Source organism: Molothrus ater, chromosome 20, assembly GCF_012460135.2.
Source record: "Molothrus ater isolate BHLD 08-10-18 breed brown headed cowbird chromosome 20, BPBGC_Mater_1.1, whole genome shotgun sequence".
NCBI lineage: Eukaryota > Metazoa > Chordata > Aves > Passeriformes > Icteridae > Molothrus > Molothrus ater.
Genome location: NC_050497.2, coordinates 7805593 through 7819685, shown reverse-complemented (window position 1 = coordinate 7819685; position 14093 = coordinate 7805593). Strand labels below are relative to the sequence as shown.

At 45.0% G+C, this 14093-nt stretch overlaps 1 protein-coding gene across 1 annotated transcript; it reads left to right on the top strand.

Moving 5' to 3' along the window:
* The first annotated feature begins 68 nt into the window (after window positions 1-68).
* On the top strand, window positions 69-13591 carry SURF4 (surfeit 4). Its single transcript, XM_036393801.1, has 6 exons — window positions 69-195; window positions 7116-7302; window positions 8159-8235; window positions 8829-8872; window positions 9781-9967; window positions 10691-13591. The coding sequence occupies exons 1-6, from the start codon at window positions 148-150 to the stop codon at window positions 10955-10957; spliced, it is 810 nt and encodes a 269-aa protein (XP_036249694.1). The 5' UTR covers window positions 69-147; the 3' UTR covers window positions 10958-13591.
* The last annotated feature ends 502 nt before the right edge of the window (window positions 13592-14093 follow it).

The window sequence follows — 14093 nt, the reverse complement described above, 5'->3', positions numbered from 1 at the left end:
GCGTGTCCCGGCGGGGAGGCCCCGCCCCCCGCGCGCCGGCGCGGCGGCGCCTTCAAGGCCCGGCCCGTCCGACGTGGCAGCGCCTGCACCGAGCGCGGCCCGGCCCCGCCACCGCCCCGCCCGCCCCGAGCCAGCCCGGGCCCCGCCATGGGCCACAACGACATTATGAACACCGCCGAGGACTTCGCCGACCAGGTGCGTGCCCGCCTGCCTTCCCCGCGCCCGCCCGGCGGCCTTTGTGCGGCGGGGCCACGCTGAGGGGCCCGGCTGAGGCAGGCCGGGATGGCGGCGGGGTCGCTGCCGCCTTGGGGCCGCGCTGCGGCGGGGCGGTGGGTTTATGGAATTATAGAGCTATGGAGGGGTTTGGGCTGGAAGGGATCCTAAAGGTCGTCCCGTTCAAGCCCTGCCATAGCAGGGACACGTTCCACTGGCCCAGGCTGCTCCAAGCACGGTCCAGCCTGGCCTTGGGCACTGCCAGGGATCCAGGGGCAGCCACGGCTTCTCTGTGCCAGGGCCTCGTAGAGGAGAATTCCTTCCCAATAGCCAGCCTGAGTTTCTTCTCTTTCGACTTGTAGCCGGTCTACTTTGCCTTCTCACTACTTGTTTCTGTTTTCCATCTTTCCTGTAAGTTGTCTCCGAGGGCGCCCCGGGCCCGGCTCCCACCGCCGCAGGCCCAGCGGCCGCCCCTGCCCTCGGGGGAGCGCCCGAGCCTCTCGGACAGCGAGTTCTCCTTGGGGACAGCGCTTCTCTCGGGAGGGATTAAATGGAAGGGCAGCAGGAGCCGTCCCGGCCGGTGGAGAGGGCACAGAGGGGTGTGGGGGACCGGTGTGAGCTGGCAGGGGTGGGAGAGTGCCCGGGTTATCCAAGCAGGCAGGGTTAGATGGGATGTTAGGGAGAAATTCCTCCCTGTGAGGGTAGGGAGGCCCTGCACAGGCTGCCCAGAGAAGCTGTGGCTGCCCCTGGATCCCTGGCAGAGTTCAAGGCCACGCTGGACAGGGCTTGGATCAACCTGGGCTAGTGGAAGGTGTCACTGCTCATGGCCGGAGTTTGGAACAAAATGAGCTTTAGGGTCTTTCCAAACCAAACCATTCTGTGATTTTGTGAAACCCTGATGTATTTCTGGAAGCCCAAACTGGAAAAGGTTGGTCAGCACCGTGGTGCTGTGCTCAGGACTGGGGCAAAAGGAAAGCAAACAAGCTGATGTTGTCTTGTAAACCTTCTTACGTTTATTTCAGTGGAGGCCCGAGTGATTTCTCTGTTAAATAGAAGTTTGTGATCTCTTACAATGTCTGACAACAGGATTATTTTGAGTGTAAGTAGTTGCTCTGCTGGGGATGGTGTTGCAAAGATCTTCACAGTCATGGTGATTCATCTAATCGACAATGAGAAGCAGCAAGTAATCATATTCAGCAAATTGGCTGGAAAATCTGATTCTGCCTGGTTCTACAACCACTGTGATTTAGTGTGAGTTGTGTGGTGCACAATAACATGTCACAGCTCTGAGGGGGCTGTGCTGCCTCTGTCTTTCACTGATTTCACTGGGAAAACCTGTTCTGCACTTCCTCCCCACCCCCAGATGGAAGAAGGAAAACTCGATTTAGTGTTTTAGATTAAAGCTTTTTGTAGTGTGTGCAATATTCAGTTTAAGGGATATCTAGATTATCTTGGTCATTCTCTGTTTATCTTGTCCTCTTGCTCCTTTTAGAGAAGAAAGTAAACCATCACTGCAGTGTTCACATTTCTTGCCAAAATTTGCAATGCTTGTCCTGACCTTTTTATAACACCTCTCTATTTATTCCTCTGGGGTTATTTCTAGATGTCCTCAACACCCCTTTTTTCACTCTACTGAAAGCTCTTCTGTCCAGCTTAAATGTAGTTTGCCTCCTCCTGAAGTGAGTTTTAAATAGCATAAATTCATTTGTGCTTGGCCACATCCTGTTTAAAGATGAGTCTTGCCTTAAGCTGCAGAATTTAGAGTTTTGCTCCTCTTACTAGCAGATTGCAAAATAATTTTTATGGTGTTCTGAGTAATAACTCCTCTGATAATTCTGCCTGGTAGCTCAATCAGAACCTTTCAGTGCTGTCTGTGCTGCTAAAGCTCAGTGTCACACCAGTGTAGGAGTGACTTGCTAAACACTAACCTTTGGTATATATTGTGAAGTTAACACTTGGCATTACAGGAGCTGTTAGTTCATCTTGGATTAAAAAAGTACTTGGAATGTTTGGACTGAAGTTGTGTTGAAACTCCCCTGGTAGAGGCTGGACAATGGCTGTTCTGGGAGCTGAATGCATTCTCACTGATGTTCTTGCTTTTTCCACTCTCTGTACTAGTGCTCAACACATAATGAGTCTTAATTTCTGTAGCATAAAACCCGTGTGGGAGAATTGTTAGAGTTAATTCCATGGCTTATCAGCAAATCCTGAATGTCTCTTACAAAAGCAAGAATAATCTGTTCCTTAAATTCAAACAGTAAAGCTTAGCTTTTCTGAGATACTGGAATTTCCCTTTGAATTAACAAATTATGCCCTAGATGCCAAGATGCTCAGCAGTGGTAAGTGGCTGTTAATCCAGAGGTGAACTGTGCACTGGCTCCCAGGCAGCTAAGCTTGCCAGACAGCCAGTTGTCAGTGAAAGGGCTTGTCCTACTTCTCCCAAGGCTACATTCCCCTTTTCTCTCTCACCAGCACTTGTGTCATTGAACTGGGAAGCTGAACTGGCAGGAGAAAAATTTGAGGATTTTTTTTTTCCACTTGGTTCAGTTATCTCCATGTTCAGGTCGAGTGAGGCAGTACTGGGGGTGAGATTGCTGGTAAAAGGCTGCTCTGAGCTGTAAGGAATTGCAGTGAGGGGACACTAACACCAGCCCAGTGCTACTAACTCAGTAATTTACATACTCAGAAATTAAGCTGATTTTTAGTGATTTTGTTAAAATATTACTTGGCAACCCTTTCAGTGGAGCCACCAAGTACTGAAAATAGCTGTGTCTGGGGCCTGCAGAGAGTGTTTAGGATTGTCTCTCCTTTGTAATCCCTTCCTAAGAGGGAGCAGATCTCAGGCAACTTTCCTAGTGTCTGTAATAATCTGTAGGAATAAATCCTTAGGAATGTGGGTGCTTGGTATTTCTGCTGTTCAAAAAAAAAAAAGATTCCTGAACAAAAATGCAAGGAGACTATTGAGTCATTGCACAGCAGTGAGAGGGCTGCAGGGAGAGCCAGACTGGGGGAGTTCATTTCATTTTCCAAGATAAATGCTGATCTATCTTGTCCAGATAATTCTGATATAGAATCGCAGAACCATTTGGGTTGGAAGGGACCTTAAAGCCCTTCTTGTTCTGCCCCTTGCCATGGAGCTTCCACTCTCCCAGGTTGCTCCAAGCCCTGTCCAGGGATCCAGGGGCAGCCACAGCTGCTCTGGGCACCCTGTGCCAGGGCCTGCCCACCCTCCCTTGGAGGAATTTCTCCCTAATTTCCAGTTTACATTTCAATTTGAGCCCATTATTTCTTGTCCTCAATATCCTATTTTGCAGAAAATGGAAGGGAGAAGAGAACATTTCATTGTTAGTCTGAACTTTGTCAGTTAGATTAAAAAAACTGAATTTGGAAATATTCTCTAGAACTTTGTCATGGCAATGCACTGATTGTTTATCATTATAAGCCAAGTAGCCTGTTCTGGTTAGGCTGAGGAAAAATTTTCCCATTAAGAATGATAGTAAAATGCAATAAATTACTAAAAGTACCATTTTAAAGGTCTCATTAATAAATAGCCTTTTGGAAAAGGGAATTGGTACAAAGCACACTTCAGAAGGGAAGAGCATTGAGAAATCTTCCTGCAATTAAAAACCTAATTAATATTGCTGGCAATAGTGGGTCAGAGCCCTCTTCCTGCCTTTGGAAATAAATGGGAAAGCCTGTTCCCAGTTTTTTACAGTATTTGTAGGCTCTGGGCTAATGAATGTGATGGGTTTGCTGTCCCTATGATTTTGGGGTGGGATCTCTTGGAGTGAATGTATCAAAGCTGGTGAAAGAAAGTGATTTTGTTTTTCTCTGTGAATTGAGCATCCTTTTCCAGGAATGGTCAGTGGTGTCCCAGGCTGCTGGAGGAATTTGTTCTCCCAGAAAAAAGCAATCCCTTAAAAGTGTTCAAGATATTTGGGATATGCCTTACCAGAAGCTGTAGACCAATAATGCTGTGCAGCTCAGGAGGGTTTCTGTCTAGATGAGCAGTGTGCTGTTCCTCACCATAATCAGAACTTCACTGATCCAAGAATACACAGGAAAAACCTTTGTGCCTGGACAGAATATACCTGCAAAAATTCCCAACTCATGTCCATTTATTGGACTTGAAATACCTGTAATTGTACCATGGTTTATACACTTTTATCAAAACAGAGGGGACTTTCAGCAAATTTGAAACTGTTGGAGGTTGGGACCAAATGAATCACTTTTGCCTCTCTTTTGGTCAGGCCTTTATGGGTTTGAAAATTTCAGTCCCCCTTTCGAAAAAGGGGGGGTTGAGCAGAGCTTCGATTAAGGGATCCCTGGATCTTCTTGTACATCTTTGGTTGTTAAACTTAAAGGAGCATTTAAATCTATCTTTGCCTTCCTAATCCCATTAGAGGGGGAAGTGGCAACACAAAGCCCCTCTGGCATATGTCAGTGCCTTGGCTGCCAGCACAGAACCAGCTGTTCTTCTTTAAAATAGTTTTATTTAGCATTTTCTTGTCTTTCCTCATGATGTTTCACTTCTTCCAAGGAGACAGGACATGTGGAGAGCAGTTGATGCAAAGCCCAGAGCAGAAAAAGCCCTGCAGTTTTTTAATGTTGTGAGTTAATGCTACCACCTCCAACAGTGGATTTGGATTTGGGTGTGTTGTGCTCAGTGCAGGGTGTGTTTCAGGTCCCATTTCTTAGCTGTACATATCAAACTGCAATTTTCCCATGTGTGCCGCTTTATCTGTGTGAATCTTAAAGGAAGTGGACTCAGGGTGCAGCTTTGGAGCCACACAGTGCTGCTGCTGTGCAGGGCCAAACCCAGGGTGCTATTCATTGAGTCCCACTGCTGGAGCTCTCCTGTTTCTTGTCATTTATTCCACCTTTAGTTAAAAATTACTCGAGTGATTTACACCCAGATCCTCTAATTGTGAGATCATTTGATGCCTGTTAAGATTCTCTTCCTATAGTTGTGGTGTAGTTGTTCTCTTCCTTTCCCTCTGGATCTCCTGGCTCTTTTGGCTTGGCTTTCTTTCCCCACAGGCTGTTTCTGAAGCTTATTTGAGTTTGCTGTGTGCAGGGGTTTCAATTTGAGTGCAGCTCCAGGAGCTGTGGGTGCCCAGGGCTGCTGTGTGTGCTCTGAGGTTGCTTAGCACTGGAGCAGCCATGGGCTGCAGCTTTTCTGACTTGTCTGGAGCCCATTGGATGTGTGCACTCGTGTTTAATGGCCAGTGTTAAATTCCCTCTGTGTGTGCCAAGAGAACAGGTAAATGTTAAATGTCTTCTTGGATCCTTCACCTGTGCTCTTCATGGTTCTGTGGAAGGGGGAAATGAGTTCAACTCCACTTCAAAACAGCAAAGATGAGGCCTGGAGGAAGATGTTCTCTATTTGCTGCTTTTTTCAGCCTTTCCACATCACTGTTTTTATCCTTTCCTTACAAATCCCCAGCACTTGTCTTCTTTCATTTCTTTCTAGACCAAAGTTTTTTGTTCTGTATCTTACAAACGACTTCTGGTTTGTAAGAACTTTATTCTTAGTATTCCTCAGCAAGTTTCCTCGACCTCACAGTGAAACCCAGGAGGGAGGAAAGCTGTAAACCAAGATGTGTGTCTCATTCAGTGAGTGACAAAGATCAGAAATTCTCTTCTGACTCATTCATCCAACTGTTGACATGGCTTAAAAAAGCCTGAAGTGGCAGCCTTCAGGAGGCAGAGTACAGCTGCACTTAAATGCACTTGATTAAGGTGAATTTCGACCCTTAGACTCTGGATACAGGTAGTACAACAGTGCAGTTTGTTCCAATATTAACTATTTAATTGACCATTAAGGATGTTTGCTGATTTTTTTTTTCTTGTGATAATCTGTAATTGCACAGTGAGCTAGGCTTGTCATTTGCATAGCTTTTAGTATTGACTGATTGCTGCTGGCAGGAATAAACTGTCAGAAGTGGCTTTTGTCTCCTTCCTGCTGGAAGTCTCAATTAAGTAATAACCAGTGCTGCCTAGAAAATGGGTTGACAATTAGACACTTGTTCTAACCCAGAGGCAATAAGCTTTCCTGTGCACCCCACAGCCCTATAGAACATGACCCTCTAGACTCTGGCAGTTTTGTATTTGTTCCTTTAATTGTTGTAATTGCAGAGCAAACTCATCCAGGAGCCTGCAAGATGAAGGGTGCCATCCTCCATTCCCAAAAACTATAGCTCAGCATCTGTTGCATGATGATATCATTTCCTTTTAACCACTGCACTGAACTGTCACTATAAACCTATTTCCTTTCTGCAGAAGATGCTCCTTTGAAGAGAAGTAAAAACCTGCTTAAAGGACAGAGGGTGCAGTTCCCTGCAGTGGTTATGTGGAGCTGCTGCTCAAGTACCTGTGCTTTGTTTGCACTGAGCTGTTGGAGGGAATGAGTTTAGCAAACAATTTAGGTGGTTTTTTTTTTTTTAAATTTGTACAGAACTTGTCTTCTCTCAGCCTGGCTCCCTGAATCTGGGTTGTTCAGGGTGCTGAGTGCCTGAGCACAGGGGTGGGAGCAGGATTGCCCTTTCAGCTCTGGGCTATCTGATAGCTGTGCTGTAACATGAAACCCTGAGATAGAGAAACTAAAACCAAGGTCAGCCTTCATTAGCCAGAACTCCATCAAAGCACAGTTCCTTTTGACACAGAAATGTGCTGCTGGATTGTGCTTTTTTCCAACTCCTAGTCCAGTGGAGAATGCCAACAGGTTTCCCCTGCTGCTCCCAATGTGTGAAGAAGCATTTCATTAAATCCAAGTCCCAGTTTCTCTCTGGATGTTGGTGACCCTGAGTGCATGAGAACTGCTGATCTCAGTGTGCAGAGAGCAGGGCTGTGTTATCCCTGCAGTGTCCCTTTCCCTGCTAATGGCCTGTGTGCCCCTGCAGTTCCTGAGGGTGACCAAGCAGTACCTGCCCCACGTGGCCCGGCTGTGCCTGATCAGCACCTTCCTGGAGGATGGCATCCGCATGTGGTTCCAGTGGAGCGAGCAGAGGGACTACATCGATGGCACGTGGAACTGTGGCTACTTCCTGGCCTCCATCTTTGTCATCATAAACCTCTTTGGGCAGCTGAGTAAGTGGCTCTGGGGCTGTTCAGGTGCAGGCTGCAGCCCTGTTAATCATGGCAATGTGGGATGGCTTGCTGATTTCCTGATAGCTCCTGACAGCTCAGAAATGATAGTACTACATGGGCTGAATGAAAAGAGCTCTGAACTGACTTGCTTCAGCCTTTCCTGGAAGCAGTCATAGAGAGTTTCTTGTGACACACTGCCTCTGAGTCAGAGATGCCAAGAATCCATCAGGTCAATCTGGTTTCAGTTTTGTACATGCATCCATGTAAGCCACACCCAGAGTGCTCTAAATTAAATACTCCTGTTCTTTTAAACAAGGCAATATTGAGGCTTTCTCAGCCTCCTGTTTTTATGGGCATTCATATCCAAGGCAAAATCTTACCTTGGAGAGGGTGCATTTAAGCCTGAGTGAGGTGCTTGTGTCAGAAATTTTTCCAAAACCCAGCAATCAAAATAATCCCAGAAGGAATGCACTGCTGGGTGGGTTCAGGCTGTCAGAACAGCCTTTCCTTCAGGAGAGAGGAAAAATCCTGTTCTGTTTATATTGTGTCCCTGATTTACTGTTCCTGATTGCCAATTTCCTATTTTGTGTCTTGATTTAGATTTTTTGCCATCACTATTTTGCGTAGAGAGTCACCTTAATTTAATGCAGTTGCCAGTCCTCATGTTCAAGTGACAAAGGTTGTTGGTGCTTTCTGATGGAAGTTTTGAGAAAGGTTTTGGGTTTTATCCTTTTAAGGAAAAGGAATACAGCTTGATGGCCCTAACAGTTATTTCACAAAAGAGAAAGGAAAATCCAAGTTGACATTCCTGCAGGAGCTTTTCCAAGTGTAACTGTGTTCAATTTCCCCACCTCAGGTGGCTGTATCCTGGTGCTGAGTAGGAACTTTGTGCAATATGCCTGCTTTGGACTGTTTGGAATTATAGCATTACAGGTAGGAGGCTTAAATCTTCATCCCTTCTAAACTGTACTTTTCAAATCTCTCTTAGCCCCAGTACTCCCAACATGTTTAAATATAACTTTCAAGCCTGGAATTTTTCTCCACCCTGGCTTAGTGCCAGTCCTTGATGGCATTGAACTATTTTGCTGCTTCTGTTCTCCTGATGTGCCCAATAGATGTAATTGCAATTAGTCAGCTTGAAGACATTCATTCAATACTTGACCTTGACCAATTTAGCAGAAGTAACTGGCAATTTACCTGGATGTCAGTTAATGAGCCAAATGCGGAACTTGCAGTTGCTTTGGCCTTCAGCTGTGTTCCCATCACAAAGGACCCTATCTAGTAGCATCCTTCCCCTACAAAATGAGAGAATTTTGGGGGGTCCTAAAGCACAAATCCAATTCTGCCTTCCCTTCCCTGTGTTACATGGACTCATTACCACACTGATGTAATTACCTTGTTTCCCTCACTATATTGTATTTATAATCAAACTCTGCTGTGGCTGATACAGACTTGAGGTTGTAACAGAAATTCAGAATTTCAGTGTCATTTATATGGTGCTTTAACCTGTTTTATTCTTTGCCTAGACTATTGCATACAGCATTCTATGGGACCTGAAGTTCTTGATGAGGTATGCCTGCTTCTGGAAGTTTTTATGGAAACAGAATGAAAACTGACACTTGGGGGCAGAGGAAGTGACATTTGTACATAATATTTACTAGAAAGATTTTACAAGTAATGCATTTACATTGAAGAAGAAATGATAGCTCCTGAAAAACTCAGGGTGTTAAACAGTAGGCAGCAGGCTCAGGAAGGGAAAGACTAATCCTAACCCTCTAGGATCCAAGTGCTTCTGCTGCTAACCTGGCTGAGAGCTCAACCAACTGTCTACACTTGATCAGAGTTGCTTTTATTTCCTAAATGGCTAAAATAGCAACTCTGTTTCTGCATGATTGAAGCCATTTTCTGTGAAAACTACAGCATGTGGTCACTGGAGCGGTTTCTGGGATTTTAAACCTCTTAACACCTTCCCTAAGGAGAAGACAAGATTATAAACCTGAGCTTTCCTGTCAGGCCCTGAGTGATGGCTGGCTCTTGCCTTTGCACCCCTCTGAGGGGAGGCCAGCACAGGAGCTGCACTCTGGGCTTACTACAGCCCTGTCAATGTGTAACTTTTCAGCAGTGCTGCTGCTCTGTTTTCTCAAAGCAACCTCTGAACTATTTTGGCATATATGGCTAAACCTGAGGTACAGAATAACTTGAACACAACGAAATTCGTGTTGTAACAGCCCCTGAAGCAACTGTGCCTGAGTGGTGGGTGCTGGACTTCCCTGGCAGGCTGTGTTCCCACAAATCCTGGCTGTGCTCAGTGCTGCTGGGAAGCCTGACACAGACCCAACACATCCCACAGTGCACACAGCAAGTCACTCCTCACTCTCACATAGATCCTCACTGAAATTGTCAGATAAGACTTTACAGATATAGATCAGTGCAAGCTGTACTAAACTGCTTTTTTTTTCTTTTTCCCCATTTGTGTAGGAATCTTGCCCTTGGGGGAGGCTTGCTGCTGCTTCTGGCCGAGTCCCGCTCGGAGGGGAAGAGCATGTTTGCTGGTGTCCCCACCATGAGGGAGAGCTCCCCAAAGCAGTACATGCAGCTGGGGGGACGTGTGCTGCTCGTCCTCATGTTCATGACACTGCTACACTTTGACATGAACTTCTTTTCTGTAAGTATCTCAGCATTAAAGTATGAATTGAGCAACTGGAATGTAGCACCAGTGCCCAGGTGGGCTGCAGGATCTGCTCAATGCTTATTGAAATCTCTAATTAAAATTTGTGGTGGTGTTTGCAGGGGTCCCAGGATGAGGGAAGAGATGAGAATCTTGACTCCATGTTTCAGAAGGCTGATTTATTATTTTATGATATATATAATATTAAAAGAAAATTATATATTATAACTATACTAAAAGAATAGAAAAAAGGATTTCATCAGCAGGCTTGAAAAGAATAGAAAGGAATGATAATAAAATCTTGTGACTGATCTGAGAGTCCAAGACAGCTGGACTGTGATTGGCCATTAATTAAAAACAACCACATGAGACCAATCACAGATCTACCTGTTGCATTCCACAGCAGCAGATCATTATTGTTTATATTTAGTTTCTGAGGCCTCTCAGCTTCTCAGGAGAAAAATCCTTTTGCTAGGATCCTTTCATAAATGGGTCTATAAAATTTTTTGTCTGTGACAAAAATTAATACTTTAGAAAATATTATTAGGTTACCTGTGCCATGACAACTGAACTTATCCAAGCTCTGCTTTGGTGTATTTATTTAAAAACTCTGCTCTGGTGTATAAAAATAAAAATATTTTTATTTTATTTTGATGTTAGTGTATCTACTTAAGAACTGTGTAAGTAAATGGCTTTTTTAATGGCTTTTTTTCCTTGCAGATTCTGCAGAACATTGTGGGCACAGCCCTGATTATCTTGGTGGCAATTGGCTTCAAGACTAAGCTGGCTGCCTTGACTCTGGTCATCTGGCTCTTTGGCATCAACATCTACTTCAATGCCTTCTGGACCGTCCCAGCCTACAAGCCCATGCACGACTTCCTCAAATACGATTTCTTCCAGACCATGTCTGTCATTGGAGGGCTCCTCCTTGTGGTTGCACTGGGTCCTGGTGGAGTCTCCATGGATGAGAAGAAAAAAGAGTGGTAACAGGAATAGCAACACTTCTTGGGACATACTGTACTAAGTCCAGAACTGATTCTCTATGGATTCAACAAAAACTGCCAGCATTTTACACGTACATGCCCCCTTCCTATAAAAGGCACAGATGTTTTGAATTTGATTTACTGTGGCACCAGTAATACAATAGATAAAATCCTGTTTCTTCAAGGAATGTTGCCTAGGCTTATTCTAACTTCCTAGATTTGGAACTAACCCAAGGAACCTGCATTTTGCTGATGCTTCAGTGAATTGCAGTAGAACAGTTGCTGTCTGGAATGTCAGCAATGTCTTAAAATTTGCAGAAAGGTGAGCAGACACAGCTGGATCATTCAGTGTGGTGTTGGGTTGTAGCTATAACTAAAAAAGTGGATCCCCTTTCTTGCCCTTATCAAAACTGTCCTGTGCTTAAGGAGTTCCATGGCTGGTTATAGCATTGCTTATCAAGGTGGAAAGCAGCATCGAAGAAAACCTAGAAAATCACTGTTATTTTGCTGCTCAGAGGCCTGTAATTCCTTTTTGTTCAGCAGGGAAGAGTCTTTCCTGCTCCTGAACAGAAGGCAAAAAAGAAAACCCTGGAAGTAGTTGTATTCCTTTCTGGGTAAGAAAAGGGTGAGGATTTTCTAACATGTCCCAGTTCTGCCCTTGAGGGGAACAAGGGGAAATCCTGTATTGTTAATCATGAATCCTGTATTGCTAATCAGATTTAAAGGAAGTGGGGGAGATAATCCTGAAGAGACAGAACATAAGATTCTGTGAAATTTCTGTGCCAAAAGAATTCTTTATTCTACATTCTTTCCCCAAAAGTTGCCCCTCCTGAATTCCCAAGAAGGGAGCCAAATTGTGCTGCAGGTTCCATAATAAAAGCTCCTTTCTGCTATTAACCAGCTTCCATCCATATATACCCCAAATTCATATTTGAATTGCAGGTTAATGGTGAAAATGTCTTGAGAATTACAGAAACTCCCCTCTTCTGTGCACTCAGTACTTGCCAGATGAGAGCAGTCAATCTCCTAATCTGTAGTCTTTGCTTCTTAGATTCACTTCTGGCAGTCTCTTGGCTGTGAGAGTCCCAGCTGAATGAAGAGCTGGGCTGCTGAGCTCTCCAGGACAGCCCCTCCTCCTCTGCCACCTCAGAGCACCCTGAGCTGTGCAGGGTGGAAGGGTGGAAGTGGCCCCTGTTCCCAACTCTGCAAACGGTTATAGCTGAGGAATGTGAGTGCAAAGCCTGGGCAGTGAAGAAACAGCCAGGGGTGAACCTTCCCTGGGAGGAGCTTGGGAGGGTGAGGAGAGGAAGGCCCTGTTTGGCTTCTCAGTGCCACAACCTCTGTGCCATGACCATGCTTAGTGCTGCTCAGGGGAGGCTTTTTGCCCTCTCTTAGTCAACTAGGTGTGAACCTGTTTCACTAGATTGTGGAGGAATTCTAGACAGCATGAGCCCTACCAACTTCCTGCCATTACACTGATTCCTTGCTCTGTTGCCTCCCCTGAGGAAGATGCTCAGCTCTTTGTTCAAGGAGGAATTCAGCTGAACATCTCCAGTGGGAGCTGTTCCCCAGGGTCTCCTGATAAGGACACTCACCTGGACAGTTCAGTTAAACAGTTGTTTTTTAAGAGAGAAAACTGGGCTGAAAGAACTAATGAAAAATAGAAGAGCACTGTTGAAAGTTAAACCAGTGATTTCATCATCCTAAGGGGATAATAGCCTCTGTAAGGGCAAGATGTGCTGCTGCTGGAGGAAACCAGTTGCTATCCCAGAATAGTTAGGGTTGGAAGGGACCTCTGGAGATCATTAGTCCAACCCCCATCTCCAGATTGATGGGAGGGGAATTCAGCATTAAGGTCAGGTCACTGATGGCTTTTTTTTCAAGGAAGTTTTGCAAGAGAAGTCTTCAGCTCAAAGTGTTTTGTCTTCCTGACTCTTCCTGGCTAAACAAACTGGTCCTTTCAATCCCAGATCTGCAGCACAGGAGATTTTCACTGTTCCACTGCAGGTCTTACAACGGTTCTAGACTGATCAAGGCAGCCACTCTCAGATACCTGAACTGCTGTTGATGTTCATAGTATTTATAAATGACACAAACTACTCCTGCCATAGCCCCTTGTCTTTCTCAACTTCCTTGTGTCCTGTCTAACTAAGGAGCTGGATGACAGACTAGTCTGAAATATTGACCAGTTTCCTCTGCAAAAATCAAGTCCCCTTTCCAACAAAAGACCCTAGAAAGGGAACTGTTGCTGTCCCCTTCAGTATTCCAGGGGCACAGTTAGGTGGAGGGCATTATCAGATACTTCTAGGCAGCACAATGTGCAGACTTATTAACTGTGAGTCCTGATGCAGAAGATTCTGGTTTTCCTACATACACTGCTGTACTTGTGCATCTCCCAGAAATTCAGTGACCTCTCCCTGTGGCTGAGAAGCTCTCACAAGCAGGATGTCAGCTACCAATTGGCTCTGCAAAGTGTTCTGGAATTCATTCTGAATATATTTTTGCTTTCTATGTGGAAAAAAAAAAAAGAAATAAGTATAAATTCTCATTTTATGCTGTATTTTGTACCTTAGTTGTGTTTGAAAATGTTTTGATTTTTGAAAACAATCAAAATAAAACAATGGCATCTTTGTATCCACTTGGCGTGTGTGGCTGGTGATGCTCCACCGCTGAGCTGCTGTGCTTTCCTGCCTAAGAAAAAGCAGTTTTCTGTAAAAAACTGAGCTGAGCTGCTGTGCTTTCCTGCCTAAGAAAAACCAGTTTTCTGTAAAAAACTGAGCTGAGCTGCTGTGCTCTCCTGCCTAAGAAAAAGCAGCTTTCTGTAAAAAACTGAGCTGAGCTGCTGTGCTTTCCTGCCTAAGAAAAAGCAGCTTTCTGTAAAAAACTGAGCTGAGCTGCTGTGCTCTCCTGCCTAAGAAAAACCAGCTTTCTTTAAAAAACTGAGCTGAGCTGCTGTGTTCTCCTGCCTAAGAAAAACCAGCTTTCTATAAAAAAACTCTGCTACCTGGACTTGACTGCAGCAGGCATCCTTCCCTCAGTGTGGGACTGGCTTGAAGCTCTTGGAATTCCACTTAATTCCAGCCCATTATTCCCGTCCACACCTTTAACAGTTAACTGGAATGAGCAGACACTTCATCCTG